General features: G+C 37.3%; 1 protein-coding gene across 2 annotated transcripts in view; it reads left to right on the top strand.

Annotated features, from left to right (window-relative positions):
* The window catches only part of UACA (uveal autoantigen with coiled-coil domains and ankyrin repeats), a gene marked incomplete at its 5' end in the record, with an annotated part of 81,485 nt that extends 69,286 nt beyond the window's left edge, over positions 1–12,199 (top strand). For both annotated transcript variants that reach the window (XM_079701244.1, XM_079701245.1), the window contains 5 exons: positions 616–668; positions 2,248–4,986; positions 7,190–7,342; positions 9,423–9,488; positions 12,004–12,199. In XM_079701244.1, the coding sequence (XP_079557370.1) occupies positions 616–668; positions 2,248–4,986; positions 7,190–7,342; positions 9,423–9,488; positions 12,004–12,075 (3,083 nt within the window). In that variant the 3' untranslated portion in view covers positions 12,076–12,199. The remainder of the gene's footprint in view (positions 1–615; positions 669–2,247; positions 4,987–7,189; positions 7,343–9,422; positions 9,489–12,003) is intronic.
* Between the last annotated feature and the right edge of the window lie 9,992 nt (positions 12,200–22,191).

Raw genomic sequence — 22,191 nt, 5'->3', positions numbered from 1 at the left:
AGTACAATCATAATATTTATCCTATAAGTTGCAAAGAATACCATTTTTATTTTGACTGTAATATACATATTTCATAATCATTTAACTTATTTAGTCTAACAATTTTACATAATTCAAAAAACTAACTTAGTGGGACTTCCCTGGTGGTCCAGTGGTTAAGAATCCACCTTCCAATGCAGGAGATGTGGGTTTGATCCCTGGTTGGGGAACTAAGATCCCACACGCCATGGGGCAACTAAGTCCATGCACTGCAACTACTGAGCCCACACGCCTCAACTAGAGAGCTTGCGTGCTGCAAACTACAGAGCCCACATGCTCTGGAGCCCGTGCGCCGCAGTGAAGAGCCCGCGTGCCGCAACTAAGACCCGACACAGCCAAAAATAAATAAATAAAATATAAAAACCAACTTAGTATCTACTCAAAAGAATATTCATACTTTCCTTATATATATAGGAATAATAAGGGAAAATATGGATATTTTAGAACAAAGATAATTTTATGTTGTAACTCATGCTTCTTTTTTATTTGAATAATAAGGGAGATAATAACACCAAATTAATGCTTAGTCTTCTTTGATATGGATATTTAAGATATCATTTATTTGGACTTATCTAGGAAAAGAAGATATGCTTCTTAAACAAGGTCAAATGTACATGACAGACTCACAGGTAATATTTTATTTTAAAATATATTTATAAAACTAATTGTGCCTTTTTAAAAAGAGGAAAATAGCATTGTATATTTATCATCTATATGTACATTGAATAAGGTTTTCATTATCAAAGAAAAGTTGGCCTTGTGGTCTTGAGTTTAATAAAAGCAGATATTGCTGTGTCTAGTGCCCTCTAGAGTATTTTTGGTGACAGTGACTTAAATAAGAGATTTGAATTACAATTTCATTGTTTTTGACAGTAGCCCTCTATTCTTTAACAGCAGTTGGTCACCTCTTCATATTTGCCCATTAAAGGGGGAGACAGGTATGAATAATTCAAAAGGCATTTGTCTTGACTTTTAAATGTATTGTTCCTTGCATTCAAATATATATTCTATATTTTAGAAATTCACCACAAAATAAAGGTTCCAATACAGAGTGTTATCTGATTTTCTTACTTGTTTAACTGCTCCTCACTTTTAGTTTCCAGTAAATACAAGGTTTGCATTTTTAGTACCTTCTATGAACTGCAGAACTGATAAATATTTGGGCTTTTAAAGGTTTTTTTACATACTTTCTTCTGTAGAAGAGTGAATTAGCCTATATGATGTCTAAGGTCACTCTAAGCTGGAAACTTCTAAGATTCTAAGTTGAGAGACTGGTTGTCAATCAACTGAATAATATTTAAGAACATAAGATAAATATTTGATTGTAATAAAATAAGTATGGAAATTGTGAAGCTGTGTAAGTAGTTTGTTGGTAGATGATAGTAGTAGATAACTGGTAAGTTGAAAGATAATTAGAAGCAGACTGAGGCTGAGAAATTATTCCATGTTGTTAATTTTCTTCTTCATCCATGGGAAGGCAGTGTGGATTGAAATGAACAACAGTAAAACCTGCCTATTAAAATAGTGGGTTGTACTCATAGCACATGGCTTTTTTACTCATAGCACATGACTTTAAAAGAGCCCTTATTGTAATAGGGTGGATGGGGAAAAATAGAAATAGTTAATCTTTCATGGTTATATGTTCTGATACTTATGAAATATTTCAATGAGAACTTAAATTGTACTTCTTGTTGTTAGCATTTAATAGAGGAAACAAGATGTCAATCCAATTTTGTAGTAAGATCGTATGCTAAGTTCTAATTTATCTTTCTTTTTGAGAGAAGAAAATGTGTTTCTATTTTGTGAGTTGCTTAACATCATTCTCTTGACAATTCTTATACTAGCTAGGTTTATTTTGGTAGTATTTTTATAATTTAAACAACATTACACTGGAGTTAACATTGAGGGAACTTAGAAGTCAATATATGTTATTAGAAAATAATATTCTATGGAATTATTTGCAGATTTAAAATTGTGAAAGCCTTGTTTTTACTCAAGGGTTCTGATGACTTTCTTCAGAATTTGAAGTTCTAAGCACATTATGTGCCATAAAACATAGAAATAGCAAATATATGTTGATAAAGTTGATATTCATGTGTGGGTAGGTATTACCAATGATAAGTTTGGTAAATAAGTTTGGTAAATAAGTAAGTGTCTTCTTTAGGCTTTTGGAATTGATGTTTTATTTTATTATTATTATTTTTGCAGTGTACTTCCACAGGTATGCCAGCCCATATGCAAAGCAGATCTATGTTAAGACCACTAGAGCTGGCCTTACCTAATCAAACCTCATATTCAGAAAATGAAATTTTAAAGAAAGAATTAGAAGCAATGAGAACTTTCTGTGATTCTGCAAAACAAGACAGACTCAAGCTCCAAAATGAACTGGCTCACAAGGTGGCAGAGTGCAAAGCCTTAGCATTGGAATGTGAAAGGGTCAAAGAGGATTCAGATGAGCAGATAAAGCAACTAGAAGACGCCTTGAAAGATGTTCAGAAGAGAATGTATGAGTCAGAAGGTAAAGTGAAACAAATGCAGACACATTTTCTTGCCCTGAAAGAACACCTAACAAGCGACGCAGCTACTGGGAACCACAGACTGACAGAGGAACTGAAGGATCAGTTGAAAGACATGAAAGTGAAATATGAAGGTGCGTCTGCAGAAGTGGGGAAATTAAGAAACCAAATCAAACAAAATGAGATGTTAGTCGAAGAGTTTAAGAGGGATGAAGGCAAGCTAATGGAAGAGAATATGCGACTGCAGAAGGAATTGAGCATGTGTGAACTGGAGCAAGAGAAGAGAGGGAGAAAGGTCACCGAGATGGAAGGCCAGTTAAAGGACTTGTCATCCAAGCTGGCCCTTTCCATTCCGGCCGAGAAATTTGAAAACATGAAGAGCTTGTTGTCAAATGAAGTAAACGAGAAGGCAAAAAAATTAATAGAGATGGAAAGAGAATATGAAAGATCACTTAGCGAAATTAGACCGTTAAAGAGAGAACTTGAGAATTTGAAGGCCAAACTGGCTCAGCAGGTCAAACCAGAAGAACATGAGCAGCTCAAGAGCAGATTAGAGCAAAAGTCAGGAGAACTTGGGAAGAGAATCAGTGAGTTAACATCGAAAAATCAGACATTACAAAAGGAAATCGAAAAGGTCTATCTGGATAATAAGCTCCTCAACCAACAAGTACATAACTTAACAACTGAAATGAAAAATCATTACGTCCCTTTAAAAGTAAGTGAAGAAATGAAAAAGTCACGTGATGTAATTGTTGTTGATTTGAATAAAAAGCTTTCAGATGTGACACACAAATATACAGAAAAGAAGTTGGAAATGGAGAAATTGCTGATGGAAAATGCCAGTTTAAGTAAGAACGTTAGCCGCCTGGAAACTGTGTTCATACCTCCAGAGAAACACGAAAAAGAGATAATGGCTCTGAAATCCAATATCGTTGAACTTAAGAAGCAGCTATCTGAACTTAATAAAAAATGTGGTGACGACCAAGAGAAAATATATTCGCTCACATCTGAAAACACTGACTTGAAAAAGATAATGAGTAATCAGTATGTGCCAGTGAAAACCCACGAAGAGATTAAAACTGCTTTGAGTAGCACATTGGATAAAACCAGCAGAGAATTAGTAGACATGAAGAAGAAGTGTGAAGATACAAATCAAGAATTTGTGAAAATAAAAGATGAGAATGAAATATTAAAAAGAAACCTGGAGAACACTCAGAACCAAATAAAAGCTGAGTACATAAGCCTAAGAGAGCATGAGGAAAAGATGAGTGCTGTAAGGAAGAGCATGAAGAAGGTCCAGGACAACAGTGCCGAAATACTGGCTAACTACAAAAAAGGCCAGGAGGAGATTGTAACACTGCATGCCGAGATCGAGGCCCAGAAAAGGGAACTTGACACAATACAAGAATGCATCAAGCTAAAATATGCTCCAATTATCAGCTTTGAAGAGTGTGAGAGAAAATTTAAAGCTACCGAGAAAGAACTAAAAGAACAGTTATCCGAGCAGACACAGAAGTATCACATCAGCGAAGAAGAGGCCAAGAAGTGCAAGCAAGAAAATGACAGGTTAAAGAAGGAGATCCTCACTCTTCAGAAGGATCTAAAGGATAAAAATGTTCTTGTTGAGAATTCTCATGAAATGGAAAGAGCACTAAGCAGAAAAACAGAAGAGCTGAACAGACAGTTAAAAGACCTGTTGCAGAAATACACAGAGGTAAAGAACGAGAAAGAGAAGCTGGTGGAGGAAAATGCCAAGCAGACTTCTGAGATCCTTGCAGCACAAACTCTTTTGCAGAAACAGCATGTTCCACTGGAACAGGTTGAGGCCCTGAAAAAGTCTCTTAATGGCACAATTGAGATGCTTAAGGAAGAACTGAAGAGTAAGCAAAGGTGTTATGAGAAAGAGGAGCAGACAGTGACCCAACTGCGGCAGATGCTGGAGAATCAAAAGAACTCCTCTGTGCCCCTGGCAGAGCATTTGCAGATTAAGGAAGCATTTGAGAAAGAAGTTGGAATCATAAAAGCTAGCTTGAGAGAAAAGGAAGAAGAAAGCCAAAACAAGACCAAAGAGGTCTCCAAACTCCAGTCTGAGATTCAGAATACTAAACAAGCATTAAAAAAATTAGAGACTAGGGAGGTGGTTGATTTGTCTAAATATAAAGCAACGAAAAGTGATTTGGAGACACAGATTTCCAACTTAAATGAAAAATTGGCCAATCTGAACAGGAAGTATGAGGAAGTATGTGAGGAGGTTTTGCATGCCAAAAAGAAGGAACTGTCTTCAAAAGATGAGAAGGAATTGCAACATTTCAGCATTGAGCAAGAAATCAAGGATCAGCAGGAACGATGTGATAAGTCCTTAACAACAATCACAGAGTTACAGAGAAGAATACAGGAATCTGCCAAACAAATCGAAGCTAAAGATAATAAGGTAATAATAATACTTTAGGTAAGCATGGCTTGGTATTGGAAACCCCAGAGCAGAACTGCCAGAGTAGAATAGGACTCTTTACCTTAGCACTCCACAAGACAAATTTACAAAAGCATTAACAAAGTGACCATTAAATGCCACCTTTTTAGTTTGACTACAAGTACGCAAAAAAAAAAAAAAAGATTGGAGTTGAGAAAAAGGTAAAGTCACACAAACAAAAATCAAAAGCAGTTTTCCTTTTGTTTCCTCAGCTGGTACAGCCAAGAATTGAGGTAAGATGGGGAAACTCAAGATTCACTTGCCTCAAAAATGAATGGTCAAAACCCAGTGGGTTTTAAGGTACCTAAAGAATGGTGAGGGAGAGGAGAAAAAATACTGTGTTTCTGGGCTATGAGAAACTAAGGATGCTGCAGAGCTCACCAGACTTGATCTTGGCACTCACCCATATCAGTAAATTGAGCCCTCCAACTCATTGTACATTCTTTCCCCGTATCTTCCTACAGACAGAATATCTTGCCCCTCCTTTCTACCTACTTAAATCCTCTACATTCCTTAATGCCCACTTCATCACTTAACCCACCTTCCTAAAGCCTTCATTGGCCAATCTATCCTACAGTGAACTGTTCCTCTTCCAAAATGCATGTTGTATTTTGGTTTTGCCATCCATTTACAACATATATATTACCGTGTCAGAATGATGTGGTTGGGACTTCCCTGGTGGTCCAGTGGTTAACACTCCACGCTCCCAATGCAAGGGGCCCGGGTTCAATCCCTTATCAGGGAACTAGATCCCACATGCCGCAACTAATCCCACATGCCGCAACTAAAGATCCCACCTGTGTGCCGCAACTAAGACCCAGCACTGCCAAATAAATAAATAAATATTTAAAAAAAAAAAAAAAGAATGATGTGGTTAGTCTTTCCAACTAGTTTTTTTTTTTTTTTTTTTTTTTTTTTTTTTTGCGGTACACGGGCCTCTCACTGTTGTGGCCTCTCCCATTGTGGAGCACAGGCTCCGGATGCACAGGCTCAGCGGCCATGGCTCATGGGCCCAGCTGCTCCGCGGCATGTGGGATCTTCCCGGACCGGGACACGAACCCGTGTCCCCTGCATCGGCAGGCGGACTCTCAACCACAGCACCACCAGGGAAGCCCTTTCCAACTAGTTTTTTTTTTTTTTTAATTTTTATTTTAATTATTTATCTTTGGCTGCGTTGGGTCTTCGTTGCTGCGTGCGGGCTTTCTCTAGTTGCAGCGAGCAGGGACTACTCTTCTTGTGGTGCGTGGGCTTCTCATTGCGGTGGCTTCTCTTGTTGCAGAGCACGGGCTCTAGGCACGTGGGCTTCAGTAGTTGTGGCACGCAGGCTCAGTAGTTGTGGCTCGCGGGCTCTAGAGCGCAGGCTCAGGAGTTGTGGCACACGGGCTTAGTTGCTCCGCAGCATGTGGGATCTTCCCGGACCAGGGCTCGAACCCGTGTCCCCTGCATTGGCAGGCGGATTCTTAACCACTGCGCCATCAGGGAAGCCCCAACTAGTTTTTAAGAGGAGGTTCATAACTTATGTTTCCATCTTAGCATTCATTCTCATGGTACAGTTTACAGAATAGGTGCTCAATAATATTTTCAAAACTGGTAGTTGAATGAAGTATGTACTATGAAGATGAGAAATCAGGGAGATTGAGTTCAGTTTTACCCATTCAACAAATAATTATTAAGTGCCTTCTACCTGCAAAGTACTATGCTTAATGCTGGGGATATAGTGACAAGTGAAAGCAGACACAGCCCCAGCTCTCCTCAGTGGACAGGTACAAGCACTGACTTTCTGACATGTCTGCTCATATGACCCAGAATTTTAGTGATCTCAGCTTGTTTGGAAGTCAGTTACGAATATAATGTATAATTATTATAGCAAGTTATCAATATCTACTTACAATTGTCGCTATTTATTAAGCATATACTACATACCAAACATGTGTTTATGATTTCATTTAATTTTCTTAACTATGAAAGGTTTTCCCCTTGCTGAGAGGAAATTATATATTGCACATACTGTTGATAACAATCTTGACAGCGTTCATTCCTCAACTTTCTGGTATATAAGGATAAATTTTGTGTCTCAAGGAATGAGTTCTGTGTAAAGATGTTCATTGTAAGTGAATAAGTGACTAATACATGTTTCTCCCACAACTCCTTTGTTTTTTATAAGATAACTGAACTGCTCAGCGATGTGGAAAGACTAAAACAAGCACTCAGTGGCCTTTCCCAGCTTACCTGCACGAGCGGGAGTCCCAGTAAGAGGCAGAGTCAGCTGATTGGCAGTCTGCAGCACCAGGTCAAGTCCCTGCAGCAGCAGCTGGTGGTGAGTAACCAGGGCCTGCAGGGCTTCGTGCTGATCTGTGCAGGGTCTCGTTTGTTTGTTGGTAAAATCTCATTTAGAAACCAGATTGATCTTTGGCTATGTTCAGATCCAAGAATGTAATCATTTTTGCTAAAAGTTACTTATACTAATGATATAATATCATTTTTTGTGTGCTTACTGTATACCAGGCACTACACTAAACATTTTACATACTTGATCTTTAAACTTGATCTTCTTCACAATCCTACAAGGTTTTATCCCCCCTATTTAATTCTTAAGGAAACAAAGATGAAAATATGCCTGGGGTCATACAGCTAGGATTTAATCCTGGGACTTGCTGACTCCAAATCTGATAGCTTTCCAGCTGTAGCACACTCTCTAAAATATTGGTCCACTAAACTGAAGGAAGTTTTTTTAATAGTCTTTTATCCTTATGAATGAAGGTAGGCATTCCTATGGTTTTATACATTATATCCTTACATATTAAAAGAAAACATCTGTGTATATTCATATAGATACCTATATGGATATGTATCTCCTTTATATATTAAAAGAAAGCATCTGGATTAAGAAGCTGAAGTTGGGATCTCAGTTCTAAGCCTTGCCACTTAAAAGAGAGTGACATGGAACATTCCCCTTAACCCTTGGCTTCTTCATCCATAAAAATAGGATAATATGAACTGATTGTTTGTTTGTTTCCTTTTTAATTGGATGAGCTATGGGGCTAAGTAAAACATAGCCCAATCAAATGTAAATTGTTGGGTAATATTTTCCTATTCTATAGGAATTTGTCATGAGTTGTTTTTGAATAGAAGAAAGTTATTTTTTAAAGTGTTCATTTTATGACACCATTGCCCTACAGATTAATGATGATGTATTACTGATTTGGATCTTATCAAAAGGATATGGTAGTCTCTTCAGTATTCAGAAATATGTTTTTTGTGTTCATGGCACTATGCTGAGTACTGTAAGGGATAAAGAGAGTATACAGTTCCTGTCCCCAAGGAGTTTTGGGTAGTTAGGCAAAATATAGATCCATGAAAAGTAAAATAATGAGACAAAAAATATCAAATATAGAACTAAGACTATGGTCCCAGATTCTAAGTGATATGAATTCCCAGGAAGGAAAGATGACTGATGTGGTGGGAGCTGGTTTCAAAGAAGAAGGGAGTGGAGTACATGGCCGGAACTTGCAGATAGATGGTATTCGGGTAGGTGGAAGGAAAATAGAGACTCTCCCTGGAAAAGGAAATAGTGTGAAGGAAGGCATGGAGGTGGAATCAAGTGGCATGCATGCCCCAGGGGTAGTAAAAGGCTGCTCAGCCTGGCTAGGCATGGGAGCTGTATTTGAGGTCAAGTTGTAGAGACTGTTGAGAATCAAGCTGATGAGTTTGATTTCTCTCTTATATCTAATGAGGTGTCACCCAAGGTTTTTGAGTCAAAAGTGATGTGAGGAAAGAGCTACCTCAGTCTTGGAAGCATGAAAAGGAATAAAGTCTAGAGACAGGGGATGAGATGGGAAGTTTTTGCAATAATCCAAAGCATTAGTTGATAAGTGTCTGGGTAATTTCATAGCATTAGATATGAACTCAGGCAATAATTTCATGTTACCTAGGGTAAGTGCATTGCTTTCACTGTGAATGTTCCCACACATTCTTTAGAAAAGTGTATACTATTATTATGCAATGGAATTTTGCATCTGGTGGGTCCAAGGTGGTTTGTTATAAGAAGTAGCAGGAGCACTTTAATAATACTACTGTGTAGGGCTTCCCTGGTGGCGCAGTGGTTGAGAGTCCACCTGCCGTTGCAGGGGACACGGGTTCGTGCCCCGGTCCAGGAAGATCCCACATGCCACGGAGCAGCTAGGCCCATGAGCCATGGCCGCTGAGCCTGCGCGTCCAGAGCCTGTGCTCTGCAATGGGAGAGGCCACAACAGTGAGAGGCCCGCGTACCGCAAAAAAAAAAAAAGACTACTACCGTGTAGAAGCATCAAGCCTGAGGACAGCATTGTCACAAGCCTCCATGTGTTTGAAAACGTGAATGCTGATATTCTGATCTGTCCATCTTTCCACACTTGTAGGATGCTGACAGACAGCACCAAGAAGTAATTGCAATTTATCGGACACACCTTCTTAGTGCTGCACAGGTAAAGAAGAACTACTCCTTTGGCTAGGATATTGTTTCAGAGAAAATAATTTTTTATTTTCCAGTAAATTTATGTGAAAGTCATTGATGTTTAAAGTAGTTGAACCCCCATATGCTTATTTTAAAATTGTTTCTTTTAATCATGGCTTGCATTATCTCCCAGAGAAAGTTACAAAGCTGTATGGCAACACAGCATCTTAAATTTAGTGTTGTCTCCATCTGCTTGTCATTCATTTTATAGACAGTTTGGCAACATGTGATGGCAGCACACGTTAATGGTATTGCTAGCTGGTGATAATGCCTTGACATCCACACATGTCTGTTAGCTAAAAGAGGAGAGTGGGAAGGACTTCACTGTTTCTTGGTAGCTCAGGAGTGTCTGTGAAAGGTAGAGAATACCAAAAAAGTGCAAAAATGACAAGTAAAATGTGCACAGAATTTTAATAATTTAAGAAAAAAGTGGTTCTGTTAGAATATCAATAATATTTATTTGTTGAGCCTTAATCTCAGTGAAGCAGAAGACTACGAATTGCCTTCTTTGGGGGGTGTAATGAGAAAGCTATTTTAAAAAAATCACACTAAGAAACATGTTTAACATATGAAGGATTTTATACTTAATGCTCTGTAGAAACCCTGTGATCAGCATCTCCAAAATTCTCGGATTCTGGGGGGAAGACAGTCGAGGCAATGTTAGAATGGCAGGTGAGGTGTAATAGAAATTGTTTAGGATTTGAAGTGTCCACACTGAAAAAAAAGAAGGTGTTGAGAGAAAGCTTCAGAGAATATCATTAAAAAAAAAAAGAAAAAACTAGGTTAAATAATAAAAAGGAAAAGATTTTGCGATATCAAATTCTTGAAATAAAAAAGCCTGCCTTCTCTATGGGAGATGAGGGGGAAACCAATGTAAAAGAATGAATGATATGATAAAGCATCTTTGGCTACTTTCTTTTTAGTAGATAGACAATAAGCTGCGGTTTGAAAGTATATTATTATTGCAATTATTCGAGACTATTGACGGGCAGCAGGATGGGGAGTTCTTTGGAGGGAAAACAGTAGAAAAGTGTAGAAGATCTGTGTTAGTGAGGGTGAGGAACTCACTTGGCTCTGATACTGGCCAAGGGGGGAACAGCATACTCGTGCTGAAAGACCGCAAAGTGACAAGCCTTTCAACTTTTTTTCATGTATGCTTCTGAAATTCAAAATTATTTTCCACTGACTCCTAATGAAACATAACAAAAGCAATTGGCATCTGAAATAGTCTTGCCTTCTGGCATCATAAAGTTAACTAAGAAATTCAGTTTAGTCAACTATGGCTAATGTTTGGAATTTAAACATCCTGCTGTTATAGAAACAGATTTTGGAAGCAAAACTTTTTATATTAATAGGAAGTGTTATGCTGAAACCCATTCAAGTGCTCAAGTAAAGAAAAAGGGGAAGGGGGAGTGTTTTAAGCCCACCATACTGACTTGCATTTAATCAACCTCTTGCCATCTTTTTAACTTTAAAGTGTCTCTTTCTAAATTTAAGCGGATAACATTCACGTAAAGAGGTCTCAACCTAACCAGTAAAGGGGGAAATGCAAATAAACAAGGAGGTACCATTTTTCAATTCTGGGATGGGCAAATTTTAAACAAGATAATAGTCTGTAGCATTGGCCAGGGCATTGTGGGAAATGGGCATTTATACCTTGCTGGTGGGAGTGTAAATTGTTATTATCTCTATAGCGGGATATTTGTAGTACTTAGCAAAATTTAAAAATTGAGCCTGCTTTTTTGACCTAGCAATTTCTTCCCTAGGAATCTGCCCATAAAGATTGGAAACCCCATAAGTGCCCATCATTGGGGGAATGAATAAAGAAATTATGATACATCCATACAGTGGAATATTACACAGTAATTTAAAATAATTAAGGCAGGGAATTCCCTGGCTGTCCAGTGGTTAAGACTCAAGCTTTCACTGCCGTGGACCTGGGTTCAATCCCTGGTTGGGGAACTAGGATCCCACAAGCCGCACAGTGTGGCCAATCAATCAATAAAATAATTAAGGCAATAACTAGGTGAAAAGGCAAGTTGCAAAATAATATATATGATCCTATTTATGTAAAAAAGATAAATATGGGGATTTTTCATTAGTTACTTTTCTAATTAAAAAAAAAAACAACTCAGCAGAGGCAAAAAAAAATTTCCTTGTAGTTTACTTTGCTCATCTGTAACTTATGCTACCCCTATCATCTGAGCCATTATGTAAAAAGAAGAAAGAGGTTCGTCCATCTCTTCTCTGATAATAGATGTTAAGAGCAACTGGTGTGCACTACTTTTAAATTGATTTTCTTTATTTCTATGATAGAGCTCTACTCTGTTTTCCAATAAAACCTTTAGCATATCACCACAATGGTGAGGATTTAGCATTTGGTGAATCACAACCAACGAGGTTCTATTATAAAGCCCCTGTCTTTAGAATTTGTGTGTAAATGAAGATGACATAAAATATATCTCCCCTTTCTTCTTTCTCCCAAGGGTCACATGGATGAAGATGTGCAGGCGGCCTTACTCCAGATCATACAGATGCGGCAAGGGCTTGTGTGCTAGCATCAGCATCCACCAGCCGATGGTGGCTTTCCCTGCTGGTGCTGAGCATTCTGTGTGCAACTCCATGGCCTTTCTGGGCCTCACTGTGCTAGTATAATTAAAATAAAGTATATTTTGATCCATCTGTAGGTTTTTAAATTAGACAAATATGTTACTGAGTTTTTCAATATCAGTTCAAAGCTTATATTCTTTATATGTTAATTTTACAATTAGACAAACAATGTAACACTTTGCCTTGGATTGGCTACTTATTTTTAATTGATTGAGTACTTAATAAAACATGAGTCATCTGAGTGGGTCCATTTGAAGAGGGATTAGGCTGAAATAATTATTAAAGTTTTCTTCCAGAGAAATTAATTGGGTTGGTAGCCACTTTTAAGTGGATCAAGAGATCATTCAGATGTTCAGTCAAGCCATGAGACCTAAGGCAGTTTCAAGGAATGCATAGTAACTTGGCTGGCCAAGTTCCATTTTTATTGAAGTAACCTAATGAGTGCTTTTGACTTCTTTTGGAGGTACAGATTTTTTTTCTTTTTACACTAGTAAGTTTTATGCCTTTTAAAATAAATTTCTTTTCACAAATGGTTTGCAGTGCTAAATTACATTTAGACTAAGAACAGGCAAGGGTGGAATATATCAGGAATTTATAATAAAATTTCCTCATATCTCCGCAACGGTATCTTAATTTTCACTTGTAATGACTTTTCTTTTTACAGTATGAAGAGAACTATGATAAATGGTATACTAGATGTTTCAAAGTGTCAAAAATGTTAGACTTTTTTTAGTAATTACTCTGACATTTCCTACTGTAGTAACAAAGCACTCATTATATATGCATCCTCCAAATGTTTTGTACTTATTTATAGGAAAATTGCACTAATGAGATTAATAATGTGAAATGCAGTTTTTTTGCAAAATTAGCATTAGAAAATTGATTTTAGAAGACAGGTCTTTAAGGTTTTAGACAAAAGTGCAATAACATTTTAAACTGTAAGAATATAGATAGCAAGAAAATAATGAAATTGGACATGTTTATAGTAAATATTATAACCAACCATTTTTATTAACTACATCTCAATAAGGAAAGTTTATATGTTTTGTTATTTTATTAATATTTTATTTACAATTCAGATTGAAAATGACTAATTTGACTGTTAGCAAATAAACTAAACAAATGAATCATTGCAGCCAAGCTTTTTAAATTGCAAAATGTGCCTTAGCAATAATCTTTGAGCATCCTGAACCAGATTTTTGATCCCATTTTTGTGTAATAACAAGGACAAAGGACCATCAAAATATCAATAACTTACTCCACCAAAGAATAAGCCATTGTGTTTCTTCAGTATGGAAACAAAAGTGAAAAGTCAGAAACAGATTTATTTTGAATTCTTTAGGTAGGTATATACAATAAGCAATATTTGGATTCTTTAGTTTTTATATTTAATGTTGTCCTTCAGCATGAGTTCTGTGTCATGAGTTTTAGGTCACCTATCGAAGCTCTAGAGTAGAGAAGTTCTTAACTGAATACTTACATTTCAGTGTTATATTTTCCTTATTAGGGGAGGGAAGGGAACCCTTATATGGGTTTATATATGTTTTATTTTGTCTTCAACCATCAATAAAATGTTTTCTGTGAAATATTGTTTTGAACATCTTGTAAGAGATTTAACACTGTAAACCAGTCCATTTGCTATTTTTGGAGAATTTGGGGGAGAGAATGATAGAATGCAAAGTATAGATGATGACACCCATTTTCAGTTAGCTATGTAGAATGCAATATCAAGTAACCTTGAATTAATCCCATTTTCTCATTCACTCACCTTTGGGTCAAAGGCAGGGCTTGCATGTACAACACTGAAGGCGAAAGCTTCTTAGATAGTTAACAAATGGAACATGCACAATGGGTGATGCTGGTCTCTTTGCTATTCTGTATTCAGGAAGACTATGAAGTCTGAACTTAGGCCAAGAGGAAAATCAGTTGTCTAAGATGTGAGTGCTGTCTGAAAGAATCACTGAATTCCTTTTGGAGCGCAGTCCTTTGTTGAAAGCTTTATTACTATTTGTTGCTTTTTTTTTTTTTTCTTATCACTTCCGCTTCATCAGAAAATCTCATTCCTTTTGAGAGAGGGTCAGTGTTATAAAGAACTATTAAAATAAAATCAAATATTCATGCAATGAACATCTTAAAATTTAATAATACAGTGACTCTAATCACTAGCTACACCTGTGCTATTCTAAAATTCCAGATGAATTTAGCTTAATCTTTCTTATAGCTTGTTTTTTATTTAAACCTTTCCTCTTGACCCTAACCAACATTATACAGTTTAAATTTTTCTATTATTCTAAATGCATTGGATAATTGCTGCTTTAAAAATCTTGTAGCTTTAGAACATGAGCACTTTTTCCCCCCAGTGTTAACCAGTTTTCTTCTAACAAGGACCTAAATATTGTTCTCATACACGAGCTTCTTATCTACTGAGAATGTGGTTCATGTTTTCAGTCCACTTGTTTCAAAGAAGAAAAGGGAAGAGTTTCAAATTAATTTTTGGTGTCCATGATGACTAGATACATCAGTGCCTGCTTACACTAATGCCAAGTGGGAAATAGTAGTGGTTACAAGCTGCTTTTGACATCTGCTTCACCACGATGGAAGAAAACTATTTCTTGATGCCTCTTTATTTTCCTCATCACTGGATTCTGCAACCTTGTGGTGAACCATTTTCATCTTACAAGTTCTGTGCATCAAAGTAATGGCAGTACCTCTGGCGCCAAAATAAGGATTAAAAGAGAATTGCCTGTGATAATCATGCAAAATGTGGTTGCACATGTCTGGCAGGGAAAGAAGAACCTGGACCTTATTCCTGGCTGCTAAATGTTGTGAATAAATTTCGGAGAGGAAAGAAACAATTATTATGAGTAATTTTCAGAAAGAGAAAAACAAATGGTGCCATAAAATATATCGTGCACAAAATGGAAAATGGAAAATACATATTTCAGCTCCCATTTCATTCAGTGATGTCTCTAACTAAACTGGATTTAAGACTTTGTTGTTGGAAATTAAATTCTTCCCTGTGTTTTGGTCTTGGCTGTTTGAAACAAGACTGTCTATACTAGCCTCTCCAGGTAAATACTAACCTGCTTCTTAATGTGGCTTCTGTTTCTTACAGTATATATGGACCTTTGGCTCACGAGAGTCATGAATGTAGAGATTTAAAGAAAAAAATAAAGAAGAAACTGCAGCAAAGATGGCATTCCAATAAGACTCCCTGGGCAGTGAGAGTGCTTGTATTTAGCATAATAGAGCATGTGGCATCATTTATGCATTAGAGGGCATTTTCATTATCTGTGCCTGCATGAGCAAACATTGATGATGAATGAATTCAACCAAAAAGAGAAGGTTACAAAAATGTCATATGTAAATTTAAAAAAGCCAAGATTTGTGAGGGTTGCTTCTCCAGTTATAAGTGTGTGTGTATATACACATACATACACATGCATATATATATAGTGAAATAATAGAAGAGACATTAATAAAAACAATGCCCCTTATAATTGACATTTGGCATCAAATTGTACTTAATGAGCCCAATTTTTATTTTATATTTTAAACAGGTTTGCAATTTTTTTTTCAAGATAACAGAATATTCTGAATTCAGGAAAGAGTTTAGAGAGGTTATTGCCTTCTTAATAATTTAGAGCTGCTATTGCTCTGCCAAGTCAGAAGATTAACATTTAATAGAAAAAAATTATATATCTGTAATTCAGTCATGGCTATTAGATCAGATGGATTTTACATTAAGTGAAAAAGATGTCGAGCATTTAAGGACCATTAAACTACAGGACACTTTTATTGGGTTTTAAGGCCTCCGAGCCCAGGTCCTGCTGTGAAGAGTATTTATTTTTACATGTACAGAACACACTAAGGATGGGAAAAGGGCATACATTTTAAAAGAAAATAGGCCATGAAAAAGTGTGATTTTCCACATTGTGAACAGCTACCATTCAGATTCAATCTTTTTTTATAATAATTAGTTTTATGCATCATTAAGTAGCTTTCTTACAGGCTGGAAGAATACGGTGAAGGCCACTGTAAAAGTGGTGCCTGCAGGAAATCCAAGTAGCTGGGTACCCTCTGTTGACATTTCACTTTGAGGAACCACATTTCTAATAGTTTCCAGGCAGCTCAACATTGTAAAGAATTTAAGTTTGAAAGTGCCTTCTCCAGTGGTCCTTAAGGACTATGAAAACAAAAGACCTAGAGAGAAGTGACTTCTAATAAGCATCTGCCTTTTTCTAGTGATGCCACATTGTCAAAGAAGGACTGGAATTTGACTCTTGAGAAGAACCACTCACCTACGGGGAGAAATTCTGCACCATCCAAAAGTCTGCACCATCCCTTTTATTAAGTGCGTATAACACTTGACATTGTTGCAGTTAAATCATGACAAGCGATATCTTAAATAATATAAACTTTTCTTACTATTTGCATCGTACCTTCTGTCCCATTCCCACCTCCAAAAACGGGAAGAATTTTATGTAGGAGTTTAAGAACAAATAGACTCAGGGAGGATGGAGGAAAGGAGTTAATGTAATTTGTAACTTTTTTCCCTATAATGTCCAAACAAATTTTGTGATTTTCTTTCTTGCTATTCTAGGATTTTTTTAATTGCCTTCAACTAAAGTGGCACCTTATGGGCTGTTTCAGAAATTCTCTTTAGGGTTTAAAAATGAAGCCGATTCATATTCAGAATCTTCCTGCTAAAATCTGTTAAGCCAAAATAAAAATGACTGCTACTTAAAATTTTTCCCCTCTTTGTTGTTGCTACAAAGATTGTCTCACAGGAGTTGCAAGTTCCCACTTATGCACAATTAAAAACTCTTCTTTGTACAAATGGAGAGAGATGAACAATCACAGGGTTGCCAGCACAAGTCCTAAGAATTGAAGTGTATACGCCTCAATCAAATAAAGAGGGGCTGCTCTCTTGAGCTTGGAGGCTTGTTTTGTGAAAGTGAATTTTTCCAGTTGGCCTTAATCCCTAAGCAGTATAGCTCCTTTAAAGCCATCTTTATTCATTCACACCAATTGACACTTTAAGAAATTCCCCCAGCTACTGTTCATCTAAGTCTAAATATAACTGTTAGAGTCGAATGCATTTAAGAGGATTTGCAATCTGTGATTATCCAAAATACTACTCATTGTCAATATTTTTGGTGTGCCATAGCCAATCTTGTTATTATAATGTGCATAGCCACTTAACTGCAGCAAAGCCTGAATACATCACAGCAACTGGAGTAACCTGAGGAGGGCTTGTCTCCAGCTCTGTGCTCCCATTCTGGCACAGCTTGTTGTGTGGTTATGAACATCAGAGAGAATTCCTTAATATGCTCTTGCTCTCCTTCCAGACCCTTTTGGGCAATCTCACCCTCTGTGTTCTCTAAGTGGAGAGCAGTTACCAGGACAACAGAGAATTTGAGAAAGATTTAATTGTGATCTGGTGTCTAACCAGAATAAGGAGCTAGTGCCTTGAATTTACATTTTAGGTTCCCAAGGAGATGTCAATATGCATATTTATTATTTTTGCCCTACCTCATTACAAAAAAGATTTTAAGGTGGCTTGCAATTTTCTTCTTAATATGGGTGAGGGAAAGGGGAATGGTAAATACTAAAAAGATAGGAAAAGCAAGCAACAGCTTGGGATCCAGAAAACATGCCGTGAATACTGTAATATTCTGCTTACTTTTCTGAAACTGGCCTCAATTTGACTCAACTTTCTACCAGCCAATGCAAAGAAGTGAACATCACATATGTGAGGCACAGCATCCATTAGGAAGAACACAGTTATTCCTGGTTCTGAAGCCGGCCAGCCTTTCCCCCATGGGTCCAGCACATCATTTCAAACTGGAGTAAAAACTCCCGTTGGGGCACATGCCATGAGATAAACAGGGTGCATCTTCCTAAGTGCTTCCATCGGACTTGATGGTAAGAAACATAAGCTATTTTGTAAATAACTTTTAAATTTTGGAATAATGCAGTGACTAATATGCAGTGACTAAGAGTAAGAATAGTCCACATTTTGGGTCTATTTGGGTCCATGAGGAAGAATTCACTTTTTTCTTTCACCTTATTTTTTTTTATTGTAGTACAGTTGATTTACAGTCTTTTGTTAGTTTCAGGTGAATAACATAGTGATTCAGTATTTTTGCAGATTATATTCCTTTATAGATTATTACATGATATTGGGTATAATTCCCTGTGCTATACAGTAAATCCTTGTTGCTTATCTATTTAATACATAGTAGTTTGTATCTGTTAATCCCACGCCCCTAATTTTTCCCCCCCTTTTGGTAACCACAAGTTTGTTTTCTGTGTCTGTAAGTCTGTTTCTCTTTTGTATATAGATTCATTTGTATTATTTTCTAGATTCCATGTACAAGTGATATCGAATATTTGTCTTTCTCTGTTTGACCTATTTCATTAAGCATACTGTATATGTGTGTGTGTGTGTGTGTGTATATATATATATACACACACACACACGTATATATATACCACATCTTAAAGTAATCCAATCATCTCTTGGGCACTTGGGTTCCTTCCATGTCTTGACTGTTGTAAATAGTGCTATTATGAACATTGGGGTGCATGTATCTTTTTGAATTAGAGTTTTTATCTTTTCTTGATATATGCCCAGGAGTGGGATTGCTGGATCATATGGTAGTTCTATTTTTAGTTTTTTAAGGGATCTCTGTAATGTTTTCCATAGGGGCTGCACCAATTTACATTCCCACCAACAATGTAGGAGGGTGCCCTTTTCTCCACACCCTCTCTAATATTTGTTATTTGTACAATCTTTGATGATGGCCATTCTGGCAGGTGGCTCTCACCTTATTCTTGGTTAACAGATATTTCAAACAAATTTCTAAAGTAGATGTCTGTCTCTGGTATTTTTTGCCTTCCTTTCTGCTCTCTTTGTGCATTCATTACCTGTGTCCCTTCAGGCCTCCTATGCACTCACCCTAAATCCTCCACTTTTGCACCCCCTTATACAGGCCTACCATAGACTCCTATTTTGCTTAATCTCCCTCACCTCTATTCCAAGATAGGAAATGGCGGAGCTTTCTGAGGCAGGGATTATAAAAGCAGTATGACCAAATGAATTCATTTGTAAATTACTGATAACATGTTAACTACTGTAAGTGAATTTTTACTGTAAAAAGGTATGTTTAATCCCCAATAATGTATTAATTAGCAGATAATCTTAGAGATAATAATAAAATTAAGGGGAAAAGTCCTATTTTAAGGAAGAGGAAGATAATTTGCCACATGTGGAGGCATCACGGCTGCCTGAGTTATGCTCACCCCATCACAATTCCCTTTAAACTACTTCTGCTTTTCAGATTCCTACCTCCCTCTATATTTTTGATGAAAATCTCTAAAAGGTATTATGTAGTAGCCAATTACTGTTCTCTTGACCACCAGCATATGAACCACTTTTCTATGTCTAGGGGATTCTCTGCCTTATGAGTCTTCATGAGATGAAGAGACACCCACCCACTACAGAGGCTGAAAATGTCAAGTGTTTGCTTTTCCCTGGTGTCCTGGGATGCAGGCACATGACCCAGGGCAGGTCATTTTGCCAACTGTGCCCTTGACTTTGACTAGGGGACTAAGTGACAGTGAGAGGCAGAGGTGGCACTGGTCTTTCTTTCTGGTTGCAGGGACAGTTGGGTTTGCTCCCAGATCAAGTTCCTGGTGCAGAGGTAGAAGTGGCCCAAAGATTAGCATCTAGTGCTTGATGGGACAACTGCTGTTTTCTCCTCAGACAGACTTTGGAGTGTGATTTGGAAGATTTTTCTGTCCACTCAGGCCTGAGCCTGGTTTTCCACCTTCTCTATAATTCATTGAGCTATACCCAGTGCATTGTTTTATTATTATTTAAAAAAATTTTAATCCAGTGCATTCTTAATAAATCCCCTATTTACTTAAAACAGCCAGAATTGGGTTTTATTGCTTGCAATTAAGAACCAGGGCTGATTTTTTAAAAAATTTCCCCTTATTTCCAAAGCAAAGTATATTCAATTTGAAAACTTTTAGAAAATACAGACAGAAAAAAGAAAAAAATAATTCACCCCTCCAACCCCCTCCAAACCTAAATATAACCATAGTTAATGCTTTGTTGTGTCTTTTTCAGTACTCTTGTATGTGTCCATTCCAAAGAAGACTATCCTGTAAAGCAATAACAGTACAGAATTTGGGGGCTACTTCCTTCTCTGTCCAGGGAATCCAACAAATAGGCTTCCTACCCTTGTTTTAAGAGCCTGAGGTTAAGAGTGGTTGATTGAATTGGACTTTGTGGACAAGAATTTCTTTTAATCCTTTAATTTAAGATTACATTTAAATTACAATTAAATTTAAGAATCACCTACAAAAGGATGTTAATTCTTTGCCAAATCGGTTGCAGTTTTTTTCCTTCTCATTTTATTTTTCCCTTTAACTTTGTTTTTTTCTCTCATTCACCAGTTTAAATTTTGTATTCAAATTTGTCAATCTTTTGTGGTTTCTGGCATTGATATATCATACCTTAAACATTCTTTCTGAACATATGGATCTATATTTTATCTAGTTCTTTAATTATATTGTTTGTATTACATAATCCATTTGGAACTTTTTTAATGCTATCACATGAGGTACAGATTCACTTTAAGTATTATCCATATTTCTATCCAGTTTGTCTAATTAATTCAATTATCTTTTTTTCTTCAATGCAATAACATTTTTTTCCACTCAAAAATGTATTAAGGGCTTCCCTGGTGGCGCAGTGGTTGAGAGTCCGCCTGCCGATGCAGGGGACATGGGTTCGTGCCCCGGTCTCGGAGGATCCCACATGCCGCGGAGCGGCTGGGCCCGTGAGCCATGGCCGCTGAGCCTGTGCGTCCGGAGCCTGTGCTCCACAACGGGAGAGGCCACAACAGTGAGAGGCCCGCGTACCGCAAAAAAAAAAAAAAAAACTGTATTAAATTCCTATTTGGGTCTATTTTTTTAATCTTCATTATGTTCCATTGGCCTACCTATCTCTTACCTCCACTTCAAAAGTCTGTATATTCTCTCAAGTTCCAAATCTTCCTGCAATTACTCTTGAAAAAATAAAAGATAATATTGGATAGATAGGCAGGGATTTAGGGGAACCTATTGGGAATTGCCATTATGGGAAACTCTGTTCTTTAATGTGGGCAGGGAATGGAATGCTCTGGTTAATATAGAATTTTGGTAAAGAAGCAAGTGTATTGAAGTAATTTGGCTGGCCTTTGAGAATTCATAGGGCCTGTTAACACCTGATTGTATCTCAGGATCATCAGCAACACCACAAATACTAATTATCATTATGCTCCAAATGCGCTGATGTGCTCATTAACAGAGCCTGAGCAGAATACTGGATACAGCAGAGCTGACTGTATTTGCTTTCGGAATGCTGGGAGTGAAGTGAGTGTTAGGGTCCTTGGAGACAGATGGCAAGCCCATCAGTTTGCTATGTGAGTTACCACATCTATACTAAGCTGATGAATGGACTTTGTGAGCTAGAACTATTACAAAATGGTAACTAAGACAATGGTAAACAGTTGGTCAGTAATCCATGGAGCCATTTCCCAGGGGAGGGAAAATGTTCTTTCTATCCTACTAGGCTCCAAATAGCTTTCTGGCAGGGGATCCAAGAGAACCCACTTGGATTTTGACAGCACACCACAGAATACCACTTCTTATGCTCAGGTCTTAGAAGGATAATCTGTAAAAGTTCCCCACATTTTTAAGATTGGTTGTATTGGAGGAAAGCCAATGAAAACCCATGCATAGACTGATAAATGAGGGAACCAGGGCATTTGTACTGCAGTGCTTCCCCAGCTTTCCCCATAAGGGCCTTCTTCTATCCCAGCCATACTGGGCCAATGTCATTGCCCTCATGGTCCTAGGCTTGCCTGCCTCCTTGCTTTGCCCATCTTATTCCCACCTCTTAAAATGATCTCTCACTCCATTTCTTCCCATTATAATTCACCGAGTTCTTCAAGGAATAACTCAAATCCTACTTCCATGAAGCCTTCCAGGAATTACCTTTTGGAAGA

The sequence above is a fragment of the Hyperoodon ampullatus genome, assembly GCF_949752795.1.
Source record: "Hyperoodon ampullatus genome assembly, chromosome: 3".
Classification (NCBI taxonomy): Eukaryota; Metazoa; Chordata; class Mammalia; order Artiodactyla; family Ziphiidae; genus Hyperoodon; species Hyperoodon ampullatus.
This window is presented reverse-complemented; position numbering and strand designations above follow the sequence as displayed.